This window comes from Nyctibius grandis, chromosome 9 (assembly GCF_013368605.1).
Source record: "Nyctibius grandis isolate bNycGra1 chromosome 9, bNycGra1.pri, whole genome shotgun sequence".
NCBI classification, from domain to species: domain Eukaryota; kingdom Metazoa; phylum Chordata; class Aves; order Nyctibiiformes; family Nyctibiidae; genus Nyctibius; species Nyctibius grandis.
This window is the reverse complement of record NC_090666.1, coordinates 8,254,384-8,277,463: the sequence shown is the minus strand read 5'-3', so window position 1 is coordinate 8,277,463 and position 23,080 is coordinate 8,254,384. Positions and strand designations below refer to the sequence as shown.

At 39.4% G+C, this 23,080-nt stretch overlaps 1 protein-coding gene across 3 annotated transcripts; it reads right to left on the bottom strand.

The window, feature by feature from the left end:
* Nucleotides 1–27: 27 nt before the first annotated feature.
* CFLAR (CASP8 and FADD like apoptosis regulator) lies at nucleotides 28–22,391 on the bottom strand. 3 transcript variants are annotated; one of them, XM_068408241.1, is made up of 10 exons: nucleotides 21,948–22,391; nucleotides 14,777–15,208; nucleotides 13,830–13,935; nucleotides 13,254–13,389; nucleotides 12,984–13,081; nucleotides 11,863–11,914; nucleotides 11,062–11,111; nucleotides 8,847–8,925; nucleotides 3,923–4,436; nucleotides 28–2,980 (listed from the first exon to the last, which is right to left on the bottom strand). In XM_068408241.1, exons 2-10 carry the CDS (start codon nucleotides 15,070–15,072, stop codon nucleotides 2,842–2,844), a joined length of 1,470 nt encoding a protein of 489 aa, XP_068264342.1. In that variant the 5' UTR covers nucleotides 15,073–15,208; nucleotides 21,948–22,391; the 3' UTR covers nucleotides 28–2,841. The 3 variants fall into 3 exon arrangements, with proteins under 3 accessions (XP_068264342.1, XP_068264343.1, XP_068264344.1); XM_068408242.1 differs by lacking the exon at nucleotides 21,948–22,391 and adding an exon at nucleotides 18,161–18,251; XM_068408243.1 differs by lacking the exon at nucleotides 28–2,980 and having other exon boundaries at nucleotides 3,293–4,436.
* Nucleotides 22,392–23,080: the final 689 nt, after the last annotated feature.

Below are 23,080 nucleotides of genomic sequence, written 5' to 3'. Positions count from 1 at the left end.
GAAGTCACATTTATTAACATCACATAGATATACATGATAACTAGGAATCACATCTTATTTCTACAACCACAGAAAACACACTTGTTTCACCATTTGCTTCATTTACCAGCCACTACAGAAGGGAACTTCTAAGATTCCAAATCTCTCATTGTATAATCCTTCTCTTACCCCATGAAACATGAGCAAAGTAGAGTTTCAAAATTACACTTGTGCTTTATTTTATTGTAAGATTGTCAGTTATTAAATATTCAGGGTTAGAAATGAATGCTATTTTTATTACCTCTCACATGTAATACAGACCCTTCTGTTGATGCAATGCAGTAAGTTCTCTACTTCAGTGTGTGGAATACATATGAACAGTAAATGGAAAGGAAGACCTGCCCCCTCTCCCTGCCCCATTATGATGCATTTATTTCCACACCTATAGCGTCATGAAATTGGATTTAGTATTTTTACTTTAACGCTCGTAGAGAACAAGCTTTTAGAGAATGTCCGAATGTTGCAAAAAATTGTTTTTCTATTTTTCCTCTTATGCCTGTGCCTACATAAAATGACAGTAACACAAATAACACATGTACCCATAGTTCAACGTAAAATGTTGGGTTGCATCTCCCAATTCAAAGCTATTAAAAAGTTTCCATGTACTTTTATTAAAAAGGACACTATAGTTTATGAAATTGAAAGAGAAAAGTAAGGAATGCATAGGCTTGCAATACAGGTGAATTATTTTTCTAAATTGTGCAATAACTTATTCTTATCACAACTGTGAACGTAGCTTTCTGAGTTAACATGCAAGTAGAACTGAATACAAAATTAAAAAAAAGATAACAAGTGAAGATTTAATCACAATGATATAAAATGTACTTTATATATTATACAAAATGGTATATTAATATAAATAAATACATATTTTACTCTTAACATTTTATATAGATAGTTAAAGCCTATAAGGTAAAACTTGTTCAGTGGGTTTCTCCTCTTCTTATACTCTTAACAATCTTCATCAATCAGCAGTTTAGGAACCTCTTAAGCCAGGAAGAGACCGGGTCTACATCACATAACAAGGAAGGACTCCTGAGCACTTTTTAGACTTCGATATTGTCTTCGATATTGTATTAGACTTCGACTACTCTTTGCCAAATAAAAGTGATTTTTACTTTCAGTTATAAAAGCTACTTGAAAACTCATTTTTTTCTGAATGAAACTTAAGAAGCCTTGTTTCCAAAAAAAAGATTATGTCAAGCCAACACCTAAGAACTACAACATAATATCGAGGAATAAAAAAAGTCACTGCTACCAGAGTAAATTTACTGGCCAAGCCCTCCTAATCATTATCAATATACTAATGTATACTGATAGCATACTATCAATAGGCTGTCTGTTAGACTTGGTCTACAATGAAAAGCATTGTTGGTGAAGTTATATATGTAAGCACACCTGCTTTCTGCTCAGATCAAATGCAGCTCCACTAGCAAAAAATCTTTTTGCAGTATATCTGCTCAAGGAACTAGCAACCCTGTATTAGCAAAAATACCCCTTTCCTTTCTGCTTGCATGAAACACATGCCAGCAGGATGTATGGTGTAACTACACCAGAAATCAAGCAAGGCACACCAAAGCCTTGAATTTTTTTCCTGGACAAGAGACTGTATTAGGGGTATTAGAAGTTTGCAAGCAGCCTACTTTAGGAGGGAAGAGAATGCCATAAATTCACTGACAATAAATATCAATACAACTCATCCAGGTTATGCTATTATATAACAAGCAGGTTAACGTAACCCTTCATGTTAGGCATCTGCTCCGCTGGAGAAAAATTTCTGTATTTAGGACAATTTTCACTCATGTCTTTTTCAGAAGAACAAGGGCAACTTGAAAAAAAAAAATTATTAATAAAGACATATCCTTTTTCATAAGCAAAAGCAGTGAGGGTGGGGTGTTTAGTTCAATCCAGTCTTAAGAGCCAGTGACATTTAGGTTCAAATATGATAAAGTGTACTTTTACAACCATGCCTCATGCAACAAGTGTGAATCATGTTTCAGCTTCCACAAAACATCTGCGAAAATCCCACGTTTTTTTAACTGCGTGGTAGATTACGGTAAAGCCCTGCCACATGTAGAGTCATTTTTGCATCAGCAGAAAACACAGCCCAAAACATGGCAGACTGTCTCATTTATTAACATATAAGCCTTGTGTGCTGTGGACACTACTGACGACAGAAGGTTCTGGGTGAATCACAACCTCCAATGCAGCAGGCAGATGGAATCAGAATTATTTAAGAGACCGTCCCTCTCCTCCTTCTGTTTTGCTAGTCTGTGGAGGCACGCAAGCCAGAACTTGTTTAAATAAAGAACTATCATTGCTGGGTAGACATTCCTTCCTGACACATTTTCCATTATTAGGTGCTGGGGAAAGTACCCAGTGAATTTCAGTGGTTTGCACTGGCTTGTATTTGTTTTGAGCATCAACAGAAGAACTTAGATCAGTGCACTGCTAAAAAACCACCAATGAAACAATAAAAACACAAAACCCTGAAAAACCCAACAGCTATACAGTTTAGAGCTCTTTCCGCCCTGTTTACCTGTTGTACTTGGTTGTAAGATCTGATGCAGTGCTACACGATAGCTGCCATTCTCATCCAAGCTTTTAGAGCCTTCTGTATTAAAATATAAAATCTAGTGCCTTAACATACCAAAATGCTTCTAAATCCCTGGGTTTGGAAGCAATGGGCACTTTAGATACACATGCAATAACAATGCATAAAGTAAAAGTATGTGTGCAACTGTCTGGATTGTAGTAAGTGTTTCTTGTTAGTCACTTCAGAAATGTCGTTTCCAACAGCAGTTAAGTGGGAGAAAGAAAAAGTTTCTTCCTCAGTGTGTGCTGGAGCAGAAGTGAGTATTGTTGGCTTGGGTCAGCAGTCTTATTCCATTCATAGACTTTTCTGTTCAATTCCGTATGGATATCTAAAATAGAGAGTCTCCTGCAGCAACAAAAGTAAAAGCTTTCTATTAGAGAATGAAGCAAGACACCATTTAAGAATCCACAAGACAGAAGACAACTTTAGACTTGGCAAGGAGAAAGTTTCAAATTTCAGTCTTTATTGCAGAGGTTATACCTCTAAAACCCAAGGCTGAATATGCATTTTGAGGACCATCTGTTATAATCCAAATCACTGTTGTGATATTGGTTATGCTGATATGATGATCTGTGATTTCATTACAAGGTTTTAGGGTCTGTAAAAAGGTACTAAGTGTTAACCCCGCAACCACCTTGAAAAACAGTTGCTAGCTCCCTGGTCGATCAGTTGTACAAAGAAAACCTTTGTTGGTAAGTTATATATCCAAACATATCTGATTTTTGCTCAGATTCCTTTTCGTAATCTCTTTAGATAGACTAAAGTTTTCTGGTAGTTTAAATTCAAGATTACAAATTGGCAACCTAGTGGCTCCCTGAACAGAGGGTTAATTAGATTTAAAGGACAAAATCCTTCCCTCTCAACTGCTTTTTCCCCAAACTTAGGCACTAACTTTTCATATTTGCAAGCAGAGCCTATCTTAATGATAAAAGGCAATCCTCAATTTGACAGAAGCCTGGTGTGTGCCTTGTTATCTTGGAGAAGGAAGATTTCCAATCCTGTCTAAAGCACCAACACACATTACCCAGGACAGGTTCTTCCCTTCTCACTCTGCAAGCCACAGTGCACACACTTTATTTTTACTCTCCAGAATCAGAAGCTTCACTCCTACTTTAGACTACCTTCCTGTGCCATCGTTCCAGGATCAGGTACACTTGTCTTTTAACCTATGACACAGCATGAAGACACTTGTCATGACCAGACGGGATGAAACTTAAGGTTTCTCTTTCTCTAGGACAGCAGGCAATCACAGGAAAAGGGTTGGTTTTTCCTCTTTTTTTAATTTACCTTTTATGAGGATTGCGGAGTAGCTCAGCCAGACAACGCAGGTAATATGAGGATGAACTTGGAGATTTTTCTAGTGTAGACACAGCCACCTTGCACTGACTCCAAAAGATGTCTGCTACTTGGGGGATAGTGACTTTCCAAGGCATTTTTGCGTTAGCAATGATTTTCTCATCATTCCCATCTATTTCCAACAGACTACTATATTCTTGCTCATTTTCTGGCACAATGTAGCTCTGAATAAAAAAAAGCTTTGGTTTTCCTAGGAGATCAGGACATGAGTCTGCGGTAAAGTATTTCTTTATTTGTTCCAAAGGGAATCCAGAAAAGGTATGGTCTGTACAGAAGATGCTCTGAGGACTTCCACGGCTGACCAATACGCAAATGAAGCTGTCACAATTTCTGTGCTTCTGCAACCTTGCAACTTCAAGCAATGTTTGATTCATACTGTTCATATTTAAGTATCTGTGACAATGAACATCATAGCCTAAGCCTCTGAAGGTTTCTTCCAACACATCTGAAAAAAGCAAGATGTAATTAAATCACAGCACATCAAGACTCAATCTCAACTATCTTGAATTACAGTATAGTATTTTGCTATTGGAAATAAGAGGCTTATTTCATCACAATAATTAAAAAAGTCGGAGTACTTAATGTTGATCACAGTACTTACATACTTATAGTGCTACATGCATGTTGTCTATAATATATGTACTTCATGATAGCAAAGACACTACTATTTGGCACGTGATCAGTCACAAATTCCACAGACACTTGCATGCTTTCATTTAAAACCAGTATCCCAAGTTCTTAGGACTTCAAAGATCAGGCAAGAGAAAACATTAGAAAATGCTTCACACAGACCATTCTTGAAATGGTATGGAGTGATCTGGATAGCATGGGAAATCTGTTTCACCTTTTAACTTGTCAGAATTACTCTGAACGGTTATTACAGATACACAGAACTGCATAGGAAACACAGTGGCTCCCTTTCATCAGTCAAAAAGGAACCTGCTGCAGTCATTTATGCTTCCTATTATATAAACCAGACTTTGAGTGATGAGTTCCAGGTGGAGAATGGACACTGGAGTCTTAACTGTGACAGAATGGCATTTTCAGGGAAAAAAAAGAGCTGAAATGAACCCTTTCAAATGTGTTAGAAATTCAAACTGTAGATAGCCAAAAATAAAGATTTAACTGTATGCTATTTGTGTTAACCTGTGCTGCAGGAAAACGTGCTATGCTTTGAATAACAACTTTAGATGTTTATTAATATGGGAGTGAAACCAGCTATTTGGTGGTTAAAACCACAGGTATTTTTTAAGCGTTCAGATAACCACAAGCTACTACTATGACTCATACCTGTAGCATCATACCTTTAGTATAAACCACATATACATTGCCCATGCACAGTTTCAGATATGACAGGAAATATCGAGTGCCATGTTTATGTAAAACACCTTACAGACACAGGAAGCTAGACTGTTCCTTGACTTCAAAAGTTTAACAATCCCTAATTAGCAGATACTATTTCACAGGTAACTGGCAGCAAAGCAGCAAAGCAGTACTACCACACTGTTCTCCTCAAGAAGGCCATAGTGAAAACAGGGAACGGAATTCGTAACTTTCCTCAGCAAAATACAGGGTAGATACAAACTATACTATAGTGAGGTGATAATCAGGAACTAGAGAGTTTCATTCTAGTTCTGTTAGTTTAATTAAATTTTGTAAAATAATTCAAAAAACTTTCCAGAAATTTTTTTTTATTTGGAAATAGAAAAGAATATCCCATCTATTTTGGGCAATAAAACATGCTCTCAAAATTCAGGTGGAAGGTTCGGTACTAATACCGTTGAGCAGTTATCTACTCGATGAAGTACTTCATCCATGAGAGGGCAGTAGTACATATGCAAAACGAGAGTTACAGCAACGAGATTGCTTTTCCTGTAATTTACTTATCTCACTAGTACGTACACATACACACAAGGATACAAAACTCGGTGTCACCTTAGACCATACACACACTCTAAGTGTCACAATTAAGAAAAATTAAACCCAACAAACTTAGAGCTGATACCTCAGTTTAAAAATGAATCAGAAATCATACATGGTAAGCTTTGGATATAGCAATTTTACTTTAAGGCAAGACAAAACACAGCATTACATGCTGCAATCTGAGATTAGAAAACATCTGTTTCTTCAACAGTAATCATCTCCTGACAAACCTCCCCTGACTTTTGAGCATTTCCACTCTACATAAAAAATCACCCTTTTCTCCCCTTGATTGTTTAGAATGTAAGGATAAAAATTTGCTTCCAAATGGAAAAGTCAAAAGCAGCTATTTACAAAACAGCAAGGTGCATTTCAGTTTGAATTTTATCAGCATCTGATGAATTCACATTGTTTATACTGGGCATTTTCAATTGTTGTAGGCCTTGATCCTCCAGTATCTATTACTGGTTCGGTGTCCTCAGATTAAATCTTGGGATAGCTACAGACTCTAATGCACGCCACAGATACAATTCCTAATGTTCTCCTTGCCCTTTTCTCTCTGTGGTATTTTCAGACTTCAGAAGTAGTGTGGCACGACAGCTCTAGAGAGTAGTGAATGCCTTTCTAACAAACTCCTTTAAGCAATGTCCTCTCTCTCCTGAATCTCACTAGCACAGTAATGCATTTCAGTGAAAGTCTTGCTTTCTGCCACGTTAAAATGCTGATGACGCACTGGTGACATTAAACATCTGAGATGTACACATGATGTAATTGCTTCTGCGTCCAGTGCAGACATGTGTGGGGACTGAGGCACACTAAGACTTGCTTTGGGTGGTTTTGGCACAACAGCGGCAGAGCCGTGATCTGCAGGCGTATCTGACATGCCAGATGCTAAACATGTAACACATTTCTGTCCTCTCCAGTCAGCAGACTTCCTCTATTGCATTTATACTTTCTGTTCTTGTACAAGTACCGAAATAGCCATATGAGCTCATGAAGAGCACATACATTGATTTTTTTTCTTAGTTTGCGCACATCTTTGTATTTAGTAGCAATTACTATGACAAAGGGGTCTGCACAGTATATTGCCTATGCAAAAGATCTGTGCCTTCTAAGGATGAGTAGATCTAAATTTATGTATCCGTGACTATGAACTGACATAGCAGTTCCTTCTTTACTTCCTGTTTTCTCCAATCTACATATCTTACCTGATTTTATACTTACTGCTTCATTTAAAAAACTCAGACCTGGCATAGTAAAACACTCTTGTTCCATAAATCAGGTCAGCACATGCTCATGTCCCATTAAAGACAATGAAATTTAAAGAGTTTTTTTTTGTAAACAAGGCTATTTTCACACCTCATGTTTTCTTTAGCTCTCCACACTGAAACTTCTCTAGCATCCTTTTTGTATTTGCTTTTAAGAAACAGAACTCCAAATAATTATGTTGGTACTGGAGCAGACTATCACGCTCCCTTCCAGATTAAGGCTGCATAATAAATTTCTTGCATGAAAAGGGTCATTTATTCTCTAAAGCTACCATGAAAGAGGTAAGAACAGGAAAGTAAGAAGCAGGCAACAGGACAGAGCAGAATCCCAAAAGCTGCCACCCTCCACCCCCCCAGTCTTTCAGTCCTTGGCAGGCTTTGTTTATTATTTTACTCTTGGGGCAAAGTTAGCATTTTTTCTTTTGAGAGTAGAAGTGAAGAAGTGCTTTAGATTGAACAATTGAATTTCTACATCCAGCAATTGCATCCTTGTTGGGGTTTTTTGTTGTTGTTTTTTGGATTTTTTTTTTGTTCAGAGGTCATTGATGAACTTGGTAGGACCTTCTAAATCAGAAATCAGATCCCAAGGATGCTACCCAGTTGTATGTAACTGAGTTAAGTGCCTTCCTTGTCCCTCTTCTCCGTTCATGGCAGGATTGTGAATCAGTTCTAGTTCCCGATACCCTAATGGCAAACTAAATGTCTTGTTTTGTGTAAGTTACCTAAAACACTATTGCCAAGCAAACATCAAAATTTTACTTTCTGTGTCTGTGCTCTGCATACAACTGCTCTTCAACAACTACATCAATAATTCTAAGTTGATCCATCTGCTGGACCATTAGTTATGAGAAAGAGAAAAGATATGCCCACAAACCCCCTTCTTCCCTTACATCTCCCAGCCTATTACAGAATTGACTGCAAGTACTCTCTTAATTTTTATTTTTAGCCTCGTGTTACAATGAGTAGAGAGTGGGGGTTTTTTTGCTTATGCAAGAATCTAATTTTTCGATTCTACAAAGGCAATCAGGAAAAACCCACATTTTAATTATGGCACTGACTGCGTTGAATTCTACATGCAAATTGTTTGGGTTTTTTAACTAAACCAAGAGGAAAGCAAGAAAATTGCTTCCCCTATAAAGCTATGGTGATGGTTTCAGTTAAACTGTGCAATGTGTAACAGAAGCATAGGTGCATTATTAATACAGGACCATGTGCCTTCAGCAATTCAAAATCTGTGATGTCCAAGACGATTACGCTTCAAATCTGCAACAGCTTTGGTTCTGTTAACTGGTGGAAAACACTGACTTTACCATCTCTGCCAATAACCTGCTGTATGACTGTAGCTTAACTATTCTGTTGGCCTCTGAACATCCTTTTTTTTCCCTTCCTCCCAAAATTCAGTTTATCCCCTTACAAGTTCTTTCATTCAGAGATTCTGCACCAAAAAACAACCAAATATTCTTTGCAACAGTTAAGGAAGTTGGCTGTAACTTCAGGTTGGGTCTTCCAACTCTCTGCTTTAGAGGACTTACTAGAATTGACAGATTAGCTGACTAGGACAGCATTACCCTAGTCTGGCTGGTAAATGTACATCATATTCTTTACTCTAAATTGTTCTAATTATCCAAAATTAACAAGATAAGGAACTTCAAATTCCAGACACTTACCTGTGTCATTGCCAATACAGTCTATTATCAGGCATATTCCTAAAGGTTGACTTTGCATTCTGTACTGATCATCAAACACCTGAGGAACATAAAGGACAAATACTAAGTTAGTATGTCACTCTCTCAACTTGCAAGCATGATTCTTTCCTCAAATTTAACCACCTCAGATCTATTCAATCACATTCTGCTGTTTTTCCATAGAGTAGCTAGAAGAAGTCTATCTACTTGGATGTAGAATGTCTTATCTACACAACAAAACCAAAAAAAAAAAATCAGGAGACATGGACTAATGATTTTTTTTTCCCCTATTCCTAGTACAGGCTTAATTTTTGTGTCCTTGTGTTATGCAATCTTACTACAATGATCCTTACACAAAAACTAAGACTGTATCAGAAATGAGAGAAGCAAGTTTGAGACTGAACCTTAATTCTGGACAGATCTTCAAATGTGGAAAGAAAAAAGAAAAAAGGCAAAGCTGAATGGGGTAGAGGGGTTTTTTAAAGACCTGGACTATGACAGCAATGATCCTTCTATACTACTTCCAAATTAATTTCCTTACGTCTAACTGCTATTGAGATACTGGGAGCTATAAGCTTCCAATTACGAACACAAAAAATGTAGAGAACTTTTGTGCTCTTCAGGTGCACAAGCAAACACCGTTCATCAGAACAACATTTATTTCCTTATTTGGTGGAACAACCTCCTTGATCCTAAATAATCTGTAACGACTCTATCACAATTCCTTTCCCCTTTAAAAAGATTACAATCAATTTGCTATAGGTAACTCCCTGGTTCCTGGCCTATAGGAGACCCAGTGAAAATAGCAGTAGTCTGTTCTTATCATTAATACCCAAAGCATGTCTGTCTATTACCTGGAGAGCAAGGGGCGGGGAGAGAATAAAGAACAAAATTTACTGCATGCAAAGAAGCCCTGCAATTTCTAATGCAGATGGCAGGAGGTCTGACTTCCAACAAGTTTTGACTTTGCCTCACTAATAAATATACAATTCTGTGTGCACATAATATGTGCATGCATTTTGCACACTGCTGCTTCCAGAGTAGCAGCAAATATTTTATATTGGGCCCAGTCCTGTTTAATATCTTCATTGATGATCTAGATGAGGATATTGAGTGCACCCTCAGTAAATTCGTGGATGACACTAAGTTGGGTGAGAGTGTTGATCTCCCTGAGGGTAGGAAGGCTCTGCAGAGGGATCTGGACAGGTTAGATAGATAGGCCGACACCAATGGTATGAAGTTCAACAAGGCCAAGTGCCGGGTCCTATACTTTGGCCATAACAACCCCATACAGCGCTACAGGCTGGGGGAAGAGTGGTTAGAAAGCGGCCCGGTGGAAAAGGACCTGAGGGTATTGGTGGACAGCCAGCTGAACATGAGCCAGCAGTGTGCCCAGGTGGCCAAAAAGGCCAACAGCATCCTGGCGTGTATCAGGAATAGTGTGGCCCAGCAATTACTAGGGAAGTAATTGTCCCCCTGTACTCTGCACTGGTGAGGCCATACCTCGAGTACTATGTCCAGTTCTGGGCCCCTCACTTCAAGAAAGACATTGAGGTGCTGGAGTGAGTCCAGAGGAGGGCAACAAAGCTGGTGAAGGATCTGAGGGTATGTCCTATGAGGAGCGGCTGGGGAAACTGGGATTGTTTAGGCTGGAGAAAAGGAGGTTGAGGGGAGACCTTATCGCTCTCTACAATTACCTGAAAGGACGTTGTAGTGGGGTGGGGGTTGGCCTCTTCTCCCAGGCAACTAGCAACAGGACTAGAGGACATAGCCTCAAGCTGCGCCAGGGGAGGTTCAGGTTAGACGTTAGGAAAAACTTCTTCACAGAAAGGGTTATTAGGCATTGGAATGGGCTACCCAGGGAGGTGGTGGAATCACCATCCCTGGAGGTGTTTAAGAAAAGCCTGGATGTGGCACTTAGTGCCATGGTCTAGTTGACACAGTGGTGTTAGGTCAAAGGTTGGACTCGATGATCCCAGAGGTCTCTTCCACCCTAGTTGATTCTGTGATATTAAAAATATATTCTGCAAAAGCAATTCATAGAACCTGGTTTTGGCTGGGGAAGATATGGATGTACACATTGTTCTGTTTGCATGCAGTTAAAGGAAATCTCAAAGTGAAACACAAAGAAAACTAAGGTAAATACCTCCAGAGGTTTTTATTATATTTACATGCATACATATGCACAAGCACATACCTTATGTGACACTGAACCTGATTCCTGAATGGACATGTGGACTGGTTCTGCTGCAGTTAAAACATACAGAAGTAATCTCAGTATGTAGGTACCAGTGACATTTCTTTGACACCAAATCAGTTAAAGCAGAACCTATGTAGTTCACCCAAGTTCTCTCTCTTCTGGACCTCTTAGTTTCCATGTATGCTACTGAAGTTTAAAAAACCCCAAAATTTTCACCTCTAAAATGTTATTTGGATTGCATGTTACATTGCTTGTGACTAGAATAAACAAACAATCTCTCCTACACTGAGAGAATTCAGCCAACTACTCTTTTAAAAAATCACCATATTTGAGAGGTATTTTAGGTTTCCAGAAAGAACACAACACACATGGTAAGAACCTGGTACTCACTGGACAACTTCTTGGCTGGACTGGTGGAGAGTCCACCACTGAATTGATGCAAAAACTTCCAACTCAAGGTCTTAATGGGCACAGCTGCACTACACGGGCCTCCAGAGCTGGCTAGTCAACCTTTTCCATGATTTTATTAATAAACTATTTATTCTGTTAAAAAGTTGTGACAGTGGAAGCCCACAATAATTTCAATAAAGTTTTAAGATCTGGCAGCACAAGCAAAGTAAATACAAGAGCAAACAATAAGGCAAGACTCAGTTTTCAGAGGTACCAAATACTCTCTGCTCCTGGTGTTATCAACTGGATTAGCCATAAATACAACTATCAACCAACAGTCCTCTTGATATAATGAAATTCATCATTTGGCTCTTTTAGATTATAAAAACTCAGATAAAATGGTCTTACCCAGAATAAGACTTTGTCCATTTTGTGATTTTTCTTTGTTCACATTCTGGATCTAAAATGAAGAAAAACATGTATTTTCCTTCTCTCCTTCAAGAATTAATAACCTTGTGCTCCAAAATACAACACAATAGTATTTTTCTTCCTCAATAAAAAGATTACATATTTTAGATTCACATCTATCAGCTAATTAGAATTACAAAATAACAAGTAAAAAAACCCCTACCAAAACCACAAACAAAAAACCCAAACCCATTCCTCCTCAGAAAAAAAATACCAGCTTGCCAGGAATAGCAAAGAAAAGCTTATTCCCTGAAGCAGCAAAACAAACAAAAACCCTAAAGATGTGAATTTTGTTTCCTATAGAGCAGCAGGGAGGAACTTTCACTGACTTAGAAAGGAAATTATAACAGTATTATTATAATATGGAAAGTCAATGCAAACTCTTTCCCATTAGTAGTGTGGAAAACAAAGCTGTTGTGGCTTTGTTAGTAAAGACAAATTGCATCACTGGTGTCTTGTGTGTAAGCTTTCTACATACATATTTACTGAACACATGACAGAAATAGTCTCATCAAATTCATTTAGCAAGGCTAAAGACTTTAAGTAAGGTCATACTACCACAATATCAGACCTAACCCCGATATAAAGGATACTGCATGCCATAGGATTTGATGAGTTTTCACATATTGAGATATCTTTGTTAAAATGAGATTAAAACAAAACACACACACACAAAAAAAAAAATCTGAAAAGCTCTTCTTAAAAAGCCATAACCTTCAACTTCCAAAGTTAAAAAGTCCAGAAGTACAAAGAAGAATAATACATTTTGCAAAGAACAGTCAAAGCAAAACTTTTCACTCCCAGACTAGTAGAAAAACTTTAGAGATACAGATTTTATATGTCCAACTAATAGGAAAAAATTCACAGAAGCTCTTTAAAGTGGATTTTTCTCAGTCAGAAGATTTAAATCAGACCATAAACCCAGGAATAAGAGAAATAAACCAAGTAATATTTTAGTTACTAGCAATCTCTCATTCCTTAGGCTCTGCAAAGATGAATCCCCTTTCAAAGTCTGGCAATATTTAGAAACAGAGGATCTGTCTCATTTATTGTATACTTACCCCTGAATTATAAGGAGGATCAATCAGACTGAGATTAGGGAGAGATGCCTGAAGTGCATTTACATATACTGGCTGAGAATGAACGGAGGACATTAAAGCTGAAAATTTAACAGAAACACACAGAAATACACCATGATGTATCAACAGTTTTAAAAGCCTAAATCTGTGAAGCATGCAAATACTCTGACTTGTAATTCATAATTTTATCTTCAGTAAGAGCACATCTGATCCTTGCTATCAAGAGTAACCAGTGCAAAAATAGCATCTTACCTTCATGTTTGTATTTCTGAATCTTCCTAATCAGGTCTATCCTGTGAATACTTCGAAAACAATTTTCTATCAAATCCAGTTGATTAGGAGCCACCAAATTTAGTTTCTCCAGGTCAATCACAAGAGCTAGAAAACTCTAGAATAGCAACAGAAAACCAAACTGCCATATCAGTAATTTGTTCTCTATCAGTAAGTAATAAAGCAACCCAGAAAATAACGTGGGGAGGTCATAAAGGTTCAAGAACTATAATACTCATAAAGGTATTCAAGAACTATGGACGTTACCGTCTGAAATACTAAGAAAATTATCTGGAAGATATATGAATTCTTGGTATTATCATAGGAGTAATGGAAACTAGAAAGTGATATTCCTAAAAACAAATCAAAGGTTTTGAGGACACAGTTTTGCATTTCCTTGCTGCTACAAAGCCAGCCACTTGGAATGTCACCTCACATGCCACAAAGCAAGAGGTAAAAAAAAGCTTGCAGTACTGTCTCCCCTCCTTTGCTGTCTACTTATTTCCCTTTTTACTTTAATCTCTCATTGCTCCAGAGAAGACCAGCAGAAAGACATACCTTATCTTTTGCTATTTTCGTACGAGGTGCATAATCTCTGAGTAGAAAAACAAGAGAACCCACTTCTTCTTTTTCCAGATTCTCATTAATCTCTACCATTAGTACCCTGAAATAAAGTTGAGATATTTCTAAAGGATTAGCCTTCAGCAAGATCCCACCCACCCTTGCCCAACTACCCAACTTCTCCCATGTTTGAGTCTTAATGGAAACAACAGGAAAAAAGCCTACCCTGCTCCAAAATCCAATTACAGAATACTTAGTCTTGCTAATCAGCACCTGCCTTACTTGGACTGACTGTAATAGCCACTGTTAGGAAAACAGAATTCTCCTTAATATTTCAATAGAGATGAAGTGAGAGAATGAGACAATAGAACACATCTTTAACTTTTTTACCTAGTAGTTACAGGGTTTTTCTCTCAGCGAGAAGTTAACAGAGGAAAATCTTCCTTATGAGTACATATATTTCTTTCTGAAGTCTCTCAAAGAAAATAATTGGAGCCTCTTATTTTAAGCCTCTTAAAACTAGAGTAAAAAAGAGACAGGCCCCCTGAGAAAAGCTATACCACAAAGCTACATGCCCAAAGCAAACTAGAAAAGAAAGGATCTCTAACTAATGATGTTCCTCTAAAGTATCAGTTCTATCTGCTAATCTTAAAACTGTACAAACATCACTGTTTTTTTTGATTAACACATACAAACTCCTTAAAGATGGATGCTTCTAATGCCATGACTTTTAAGAAGCTACTAAGGCTTATTTTAGGGACTAAACTCGACATATTCTTTTCACTATTACTCTAAATACAAATGCCCTTTTCTGCTTTTCTTTTACCTTCAAGACCTATTTAAAAAAGAAATAAAAAACAAATCCCCAAAAAAACCTCCAAAACAACCCACACACATTTTGAACAAAATAAGAGTAGCCTTGAAATCTGAAATTGATATATTACCTGTAATCAGGGACAAGTCTGAGACTCCTGGCAAGATTAGCTTCCACTGTCGCTTTCTCAGTCTTCAGTATCCTCCTCAGCAAGTCAAACCTCTTAACTCTGTACAACAGCTCAGACAAGCCAAGAAAAGACAGTTTCTCCCTCTCATTCAAAGCCACCAAGAGCTCTCTGAGGTCAGCAGAGGCCAAGTCAGGAGCAAGGTCTCGGCACAGGAAAACCATCGTTTCTTCTTCTTCTTTATCCAATTCTTGTTCAATCTGGTGAATAAGAACAGCTGGCACCTGGCACCTGGTCATCACTTTGTCGCTGTCCCTTTAAAATTGCCAGCCTACTGTTTTTTAAACAGGAAGCCAACATGTCGTGAAGTCTATGTCTACCACAGCACTTCTCTGGTGATCATTCTTAACTAGATGCATTTTTTCATTAGCAGTTCTGTGGGAGAGAATTAAAAGGTACTAAATCAGTGATCTGCTGCACAAGTTCACAGTTAACTGTCCTATCTGATGTATTTCACTTACAACTAAAACACCAACGTAGCATACACAGACCTCCTGTTCTCAAGGGGTTCTCCCAGCTGTTCATTACAGAACAAAAAGTACTTGGTAGGTCATACTAGTCAGAAAAAAAATGGAAGCTCTTTTTAAAGTAAAATTACCTTAACACAAGTCTGTAAATTCCATAGGAAGTGAAACAAAAAGTCAGCAGCTTGCTGATGAGTGACATTTCAAGTGTTTCTGGAAATAAGAGTTAAGTTCCACAGCAATTTAAGACTAAAGCTCTGACCTCTTCCCAGCAACCCTCACCCCCCTGCTCACCACCACCTTTTCTCCCCTTAAAGTCTCAAAGCATTTTTCAGGAAGAGTTTTGGGAGCTAAGAGGTAGTGTAACCACACATCGTAGACAAAAGAATTAAAAAAAACCCACATATAAAACCACTGCTATCAGGCATGCACTTTGACTTAAATGAAGTAAAAATAAAGGAAATATTCACAATATAATATGTAATATTTTAAAACATTAATTATCTATAAATTCAGGAATGTGTGGATTTTCTTACTTACCAGCATCATTTAAAGTAATTCCAATCTGAATGAGTTACTGGGGTTTTAAAGATTCCCCACACACCCTCCATGCTCAAAAAGATCAAAGAACCACACAAAGGAAAAATTCCAACCTTGAATATGCAAATTGGTTACCTCTGAAGGTATAGATAAGCCACAGACCGCCTTTTTCTTCATGTGACGCTCATGTTTCACTATACTGAAAACTGAAATAAAAACTTGAACCTAGAAAAACCCCCACCCTTGTGATTAACAAAATAAGTAGAGTGCTACGCTCAATTTCCCCTGCCACCAACTATGGAAATTCTATCTAACCTTCCCTGATCCCCACTACCTACATGGAGAAAGGTGAAACGAGCAATCTGAAGACAAATCTTAGCCCTTACAAGGAGTTCAGTCACTATACTGCATAGTTTTGTTTAAACCATTCTGAAAAGCCAATTCCAACTTCAAAGTCTAATATGCTGAAAGATTCTAGCACCTGGATAACATTTTTTAAAGCATTTTCAGCCACAGTATGGAAGTTACAATCAACGTCACATATCATGTTCATGCATTAAGGACATGAAACAAACTCATCTACAAGCTTTTCCCCTTCGCCCCCCTCATTCCCGTGCTGTTTAAATGAAAAATAACTCTTTACATCCACCTGACTTTCCTCAGAAAGGGAGTATGTGTTAGATTTGACTAAACCCATGGACTGGGTTCCACTGCCCACTGAAAGAGCATATCAAATTCAAGCTCCTAGGGCAAAGTCTCATTTATGTACATCTATCCCAGTAAGCCGTATTTTCTGTGCAGTCAAAGACCGCAGTGGCTTTCTCCTCCAACACTGTTGCTGACAGTCACAATAGCAAGGCATCAGTATTAAAAAAAAAAAAACCAACCCACTGTTAATCTTGCTGATAGCGTGTTTGAATCACTAGGGGATTATAACAGAAGTAGCTGCTACGATCTCAAGGTCCCACCTTCAGAAGCAAAATGGAAGGGGGAGGTAAGGAAGGGTCGCACAGGCAAGCTGTAAAATATCATAAACCTACCACATTAGAAGACCCAAGCATTACTCAGCTTAAGTACTCCTGCACTTCCATACCACAGTTTAAATGAGATCTAATGTATATGCAACGGAGTCCTCAAAACAGCACTGAGACCACTTTGGCTCATTTTCAGAAGCACAGAGCATTCAACTGCAGCTGACAGTAATAAGGCTGCAGATACCCTGCTTAGCCCATCACAGCCTCCTACGTGCGTTCTACACAGACCGTGCTAAATACCTAGAGAAAACGCGCAACTATAGTGCTCCTGCTACAGGACACAGCCAGAAAAAAAGCAACACCTATCCTCTCTGATACAGTTCTGTTCTTCAGAACCCAAAAGGGACAAGCACAAACACAGTGTTTCCCTAATCACATCACACCATTTAGGAACTAGGGAGAATTAAATGCACTGTTTGCTCTAAGTGCAACAACATTTAACCCTAATGTAAACAGTGCAAACAGCAAAAAAACCTCACAAGCAGAAATGAAACATCAGTACAAGCTGCCCCTTTCAAATACCCAGGACCGCAGTATTTTTAATATAGCAAGCTGAAAAGTTTTGTTTCCAACAAAACCAAACTGGGTAGACAAAATATTTGTACTTTTGAACCTGTTCTGTTTCACACATGGACCTGCAATGCTATCACTTGTACAGCTGGGGTAGAAGGGCAGGGTGGGAAAATTTTCAGGCCACTGATAAGCAGGGGAACCCATCATACACTGGAATGTGTTTAGTACAGTTTTCTGTCAGAGGAAAAGCATACTTATTGCTAACTTCTTATTTCCAATCTGCCATCAAACATTTGTGAGAATTCTACAGAAAGACAAAGACTGTTATAATGACATAATGCAGTCAAGAAGGGGGAGGCACAAAACACTCTCTCGTATGAAAGCGCTTCCCAGGTACATACAGATGGGACTTTCAAAAGAGCTTGAGGAAGTAGTATTTATGACTCACTCTAAAGGGAGACAGGAATTTAACAACTTTCAGCTGTTTCCAGAAATCGCAGATAAACTTTTTTTTAAAAAAAAAACCCACTCTAGTTGATTTTTATCTAATGTATTAAAACTAGTTAAAAAAAGAGGGGGGGTGTTGTAGGGACAAATTTCCTACAGAGTTAAAATGTCAGAGATGCAGAATTACTATTTATATGTTATCTCAAGAATAATCTGCCTTTAAAAAACACATATGAATTATTTATTTTTGTGAGCTTCCTTTATATAAGATAAACTGCATGCTTATAAAAAAATGCCGATCAATACTTCTGGTGCTGAAACTCTCTTACCTGTATGCAGGTCTGTCCACATGTCCTGGTTTGGCCTAAACCAGACCAATTTTCCTTTCAGTGATTTTTACTTTCAGCTAAGTCTCTTCTAAGTAACTGCACTTTCTGAAACTGCATGTTTTGCAGACAGTGTCTGCTTCCAGGACTGATAACGCTCGAAGTTTGTAGTTATCACTGAGGCACCGGTAGGGATGTTATGCAGAAAGGCTCTTGCTGTACTTAGTCTTAGAGAAACCAAGGTCACTGCTAAATTCCTCACTGCTTACGAGTGAAGAGCCGAAGGGGGGTCGCACCTGCAGGGAGGAGCGGACAGGGCAGGTGACCCAAAATTGACCAGCGAAGGTATTCCATCCCATACACGTCATTCTCAGTATAAAGCGGGGGGATCACAAGGGTCTCGCGCTTCTTCTCGGGCCGGCTTCTTTTCCCCTTCTTGCCCTTCTGGTATGGCCTGTGTCCAAAGAGGACTCTGTGTGTTTTCCTGCTACCGCCAATCCGTGCATCCTTGAATCCAGTTCCCGTTCGTTTCTGGGCACAGCCTGGGCCTTCCTGGAGCCTGCCCTGCAGTGCCGCTGGTGACGTGAATGACATTGGGGGAGCTTGATCTTGGTTTTGTATATATTTAATTATTCTATTATTATTATTATACTCTTTTTTATTATAGTTTATTAAAACTGTTTTAACTTTCCAACCCGTAAGTCTCTCTCCCTTTTCCCTTTGCCTTTCCTTTCTGCAAGGGTGGAGGGTTAATAGAGAGCGTCTGTCATCGGCTTAATAGCCGGCCCAGCTTTAAACCGTGACACCACAAGAACATGGGAAGACTGGCATTTGACCACTGCCAAATCATTCACCCAGATCCAGCACACATTGGTTTTCATCCAGTATTTTCCAATGACGGTCCATAGACAAAGTTGATTATATCAGCTCGTTTTCTGTTGGACAAATATCAACGACCCAAATTACTGCTGTGGGCTGCTTACTAATTTTAGTGGGGGGAAAAAACAAGGAAGAATGACCTAGGCTCATGCATTCTCCTGTATGATTCCACTGGTTCAGTGAACCAGGAATGATGCTCCAAATAAAAGGGAAAACAACGGCGCACAAATAGTGATTTGTCAAGAACATTCATTCCCCCAGAATTCTGAGTGGGGAATGAGCAAGAGCAACATGAAATAAGTGTTTAGTATAAATTAAAACAGTTTATAACTTTGCATCCAAAAACTACGTCACCATATTTTGATAGCAGGAATGTCACACTATTGGGGCAAGCCCGATACAATCCATCTGCATACATCTGAGCCAGATCTGCTTCACCGTAAGAGGTGAAGGGCATCATGCTTCACCCTCCCAGCTGATATGACCACTTTTGCAAACATCACAGATGCAGTTATCATAGCTGCAACAATTAGAAAAAGAAAAAAGCAACGGCAATGTAAAACCCAGCAGCCTGGCTTTCAATTTGGATTACCTGGGCCCTGCAATGAGAAGAGTTATTGCATGTAAATTCTTTACAAAGACGAGAGGAAAACCAGCTTATCTTCTCAAGACGAAAAAGTTCATACTCATCAGAGATACAGCTGCCCCAATAGTTTGTGTGTTCATGTGCAGGTGTAATTTGCCAATATTGCTGCAAGAAAACACTCAAGATATCTTTTTTCCTTCAGTTCAATGTTTCATGTATTGAGTAAAGATTTCAATGCAAAGCTTGTGAGCAGGAAGATGGTTGAAAAAAGAAAAATAAAGTACTACACATTCTCATTTACATTCCCAATTTATAATAAATCCAGAATAATTCCAAATAGCTGAAGTCTAACACAACCTTCACCACTGACAGATAAAAGGATACTGCAAGATCCCGTCAGTAACATTAGGGGCAGAGTGAGTGAAAGGGGCAGGCCTACACATGGAACAACAACAACAAAAAAATCTTTTCTTCCTGTATTCAAAGAAACAGGAAAATCCCTGGCACACTTAGGGAAAATGACGGGTGAGGGGAGAGTGTTTTGTAAGTCTGGCTATTTCAGTTCACTATCACCCCAAATTTTCACAGAGCGGGGGCTCTTCTGGGAAATAGTCTTAGGGTCTCTGGTAAGAAAATCACTGAATCTAGGGTAATTCATCTGTCCTCTTGTCCCCAAAAGAGGTCTGAGAGAAAACACATCTCAAGCAGATAGTACCTAAGTGCACTTAAATACAAGTTTCTGGGTTTAGTCAACTTTCAGACTTTCCTGAACTAAGTGTAAGATTTTAAAGTGATGAATTCCTCACATACTGCACAGGAAACCACCTTTGTCACAGGCACATTTGTCTAAGTCTGCACTGACTTTAGACCTTGCGTATTACGCTGTAAACAAGGTTCACAAGAAAAAATTTTTTTAAGGTAAACACCTGAGAATATTAACAGGCATATTTACTCCTCAGACCACAAATCGTTTCCATTCCACACTAAAACAGGTAGAAAAACATCTGTATGTTCATTAGCTTCTATGAAGCTCATAGTTAATTATACTCCTATTTTTGAACTATTTCACACTGCCCCCAGTCCATACAGAGTACAACCAAAATCAGGGACAGATTTTTTTTCCCCCCCAAGGATCAGGAAATAGCAACATACTAAAACTTCACACACAAAGATGGACAAGGCTCCAGGAACTCCCTGCTGGCATTAACAAGTGGCGGCTAGTATGCACGTACAAGGCTCAAGCAAGTTTACTCTTTGCTGTTTAATACCATGCATGAAACCCTTGTTCCCATGACCGCAACACAAATGTTGCACAGTCTACAAATACCAATGTGATTATCAAGGCAAAGAGAAGTGTCCTGTGTTAACAACAGTAAGTCAACATATCAGGCCTCATATTAAGAAGGAAGGTCTTTCAAGAAAAGCAGGGAAACATTTCACATTCTAAACATGGTCTACAATTAGCGTCTGTCATTTCTGACAGCATTTGTTTCTTAAACGTTTCACAACCATCTCTGCAGCAGCAAAAACAGGATATAACATCAGTGGGTGTAGTTCTGATGTGGAGAATGATCTTTGTTTCACAAGATGAGCTCATGTTGAAGCGTCTACGCTAGAGGGAGACAGCAGGTGGTTACTTAGCTATAGAAGGCACTAGCTACGTTTTGTTTGAAGAGGTAGAGGTGGTGAAAACACACAAAGGTAACTGCATTTTGAGTCTGTATCATTTGGCATTTTTCAAAGTGTTGAATTGTTTGCAACATGCTCCACGACTTTCATATTTCCCTATGAAAAAAAAGAGGATTTGATTCGAGATACTTCGGGAAAACAGAATCCCGCAGTAGCATTCACATTTCTCATTACTGTATCAGGCTTAAATAGTTTGTTCTCGGTGTAAACGAGTAGTGACCACACTAATTTCCATTTAGAGATGCACTAGTTTAACACCCCAGTCCTCCTAGTCAAAAAACAAACAAACTAAAACTGGTTTTACCGCAGGGAGTTTATGCAGACTTCCACACAACTTTCTAAGTACGTCATTAAATCACACTTGGAAAATGAAGCGAGAGGAAACTCCACTCTGTAAGATAAAAAAGTTTCGGGCGCATGAGCAGCGTCGGGTTTCGCTTCTCCTCAGGCTCAGGCCGCACTCGCACCGGACTCTCCGGCTCTCCGCACCCGGCTCAGCCCGCCCCACGGCGGGGACCGGACCTAGATAGACAGGAGGACCCGATTCTGGAGCACAGCGTGTTGGGACGCTTATACTGAAGGCGCAGGGTGGGAAAAGAGGTGTAAGGGAAAGGAAGAGGGAAAGGTATAACGCACCCAAACGCGGCGGGGAGGTCTCATCTAGAGCAGCAGTTCCAGGTCCGGCATTTAGAGCAGGAGGGGGCGGTACCGGCCTAACAAAAGGCTCCCCAGTACCGGGCGTGGTTTTGAGTATCGCTTTCACATCCGTGAGACACGGAGAGTGCTTTTCGCTCGTATCTCTTGTAGCTGTTGGGAGACCTGAGCCGCCTCTGCGCGTAGATGGCAACAATGTTCAAGGCGGAGATCTCCCCTCACTGAGGGACAAGGGAACTAGCTTTACCGCCTTACCATCATTACACATCTGCTGAGCCACGTTCGCTAACCCTTACGATTTTATCGTGAGTCCGGCGGTTAGGTGTTTTGGGGCGAGGAGAGGGAAGGATTGTGCTTTTCGTTTTGCTTTATAGTCTACCTCAGGAGATGAAACTGGGAGCCACGCAAACAAACCCGCCCGCGTCCCACAAGATGGCGGCGGGGCCGGGGCGGAGGAGATGTCTCGCCGCGCGCGCAGCCGCCCGCCGCCTTGTGGGTTATGCACAAAATGGCTTCCGACCGGTCTGGGGTGCTGGCAGGGGAAGGGGAGGGCAATAGGATGGTCTGGAGTTCAGTATATGTATAGACGTTTAAGGGAGTATGCTTTTTATACTGCTGCTGGTATGAGGACAGACAAAGCAGCTTTGTGCTGGCCCCAGTAGCCATTCAGTGGTAACAGAGCGTTTTTCAGTAAGTAATTGCAGACTTGGGGTGAGCGTGGGCATGTGATGTGGCGGGAGTTTATAGAGAAGTAAGCCCTTGCTTGGTTTGTGTCTTGCTCTATCACTCTGAGTTCGTTCGTAGTGCGGATAATATTGTACAGGTGTGTGAAAGTTGTATAATTTTCAGGAAATTTTAAGTAATGCCTTGTCCCTGTAAACTAGGTGTGATTCCCTTGGTATAAACCAGCAGCTTCCATGAAGTGACTTGGAGGTGCTAGTATTGTAGCTGGAGCTGTTCTCTTAAAGGCCTAAAATCTAACATTCTGGGCTATTTTATCTGCTAAAGTAGACAAAAGGCATCTCCATATGTGGTGAAATTAGACACATCATATATAACTCCCAGCTCAATTGATTTCAAAGCATTTACAAAACAGTGAGTCATTTTTTGTGCTG

Excerpts from the sequence above, each read along its gene's own strand:
- CFLAR (XM_068408241.1), bottom strand. The coding sequence starts at position 15,072 with ATGACCAGGTGCCAGGTGCCAGCTGTTCTTATTCACCAGATTGAACAA. Across the intron at positions 13,936-14,776 it reads AGACTTGTCCCTGATTACAG|GGTACTAATGGTAGAGATTA; the intron begins GTAATATATCAA and ends ACTTTATTTCAG. Across the intron at positions 8,926-11,061 it reads CAGGTTCAGTGTCACATAAG|GTGTTTGATGATCAGTACAG; the intron begins GTATGTGCTTGT and ends TATGTTCCTCAG.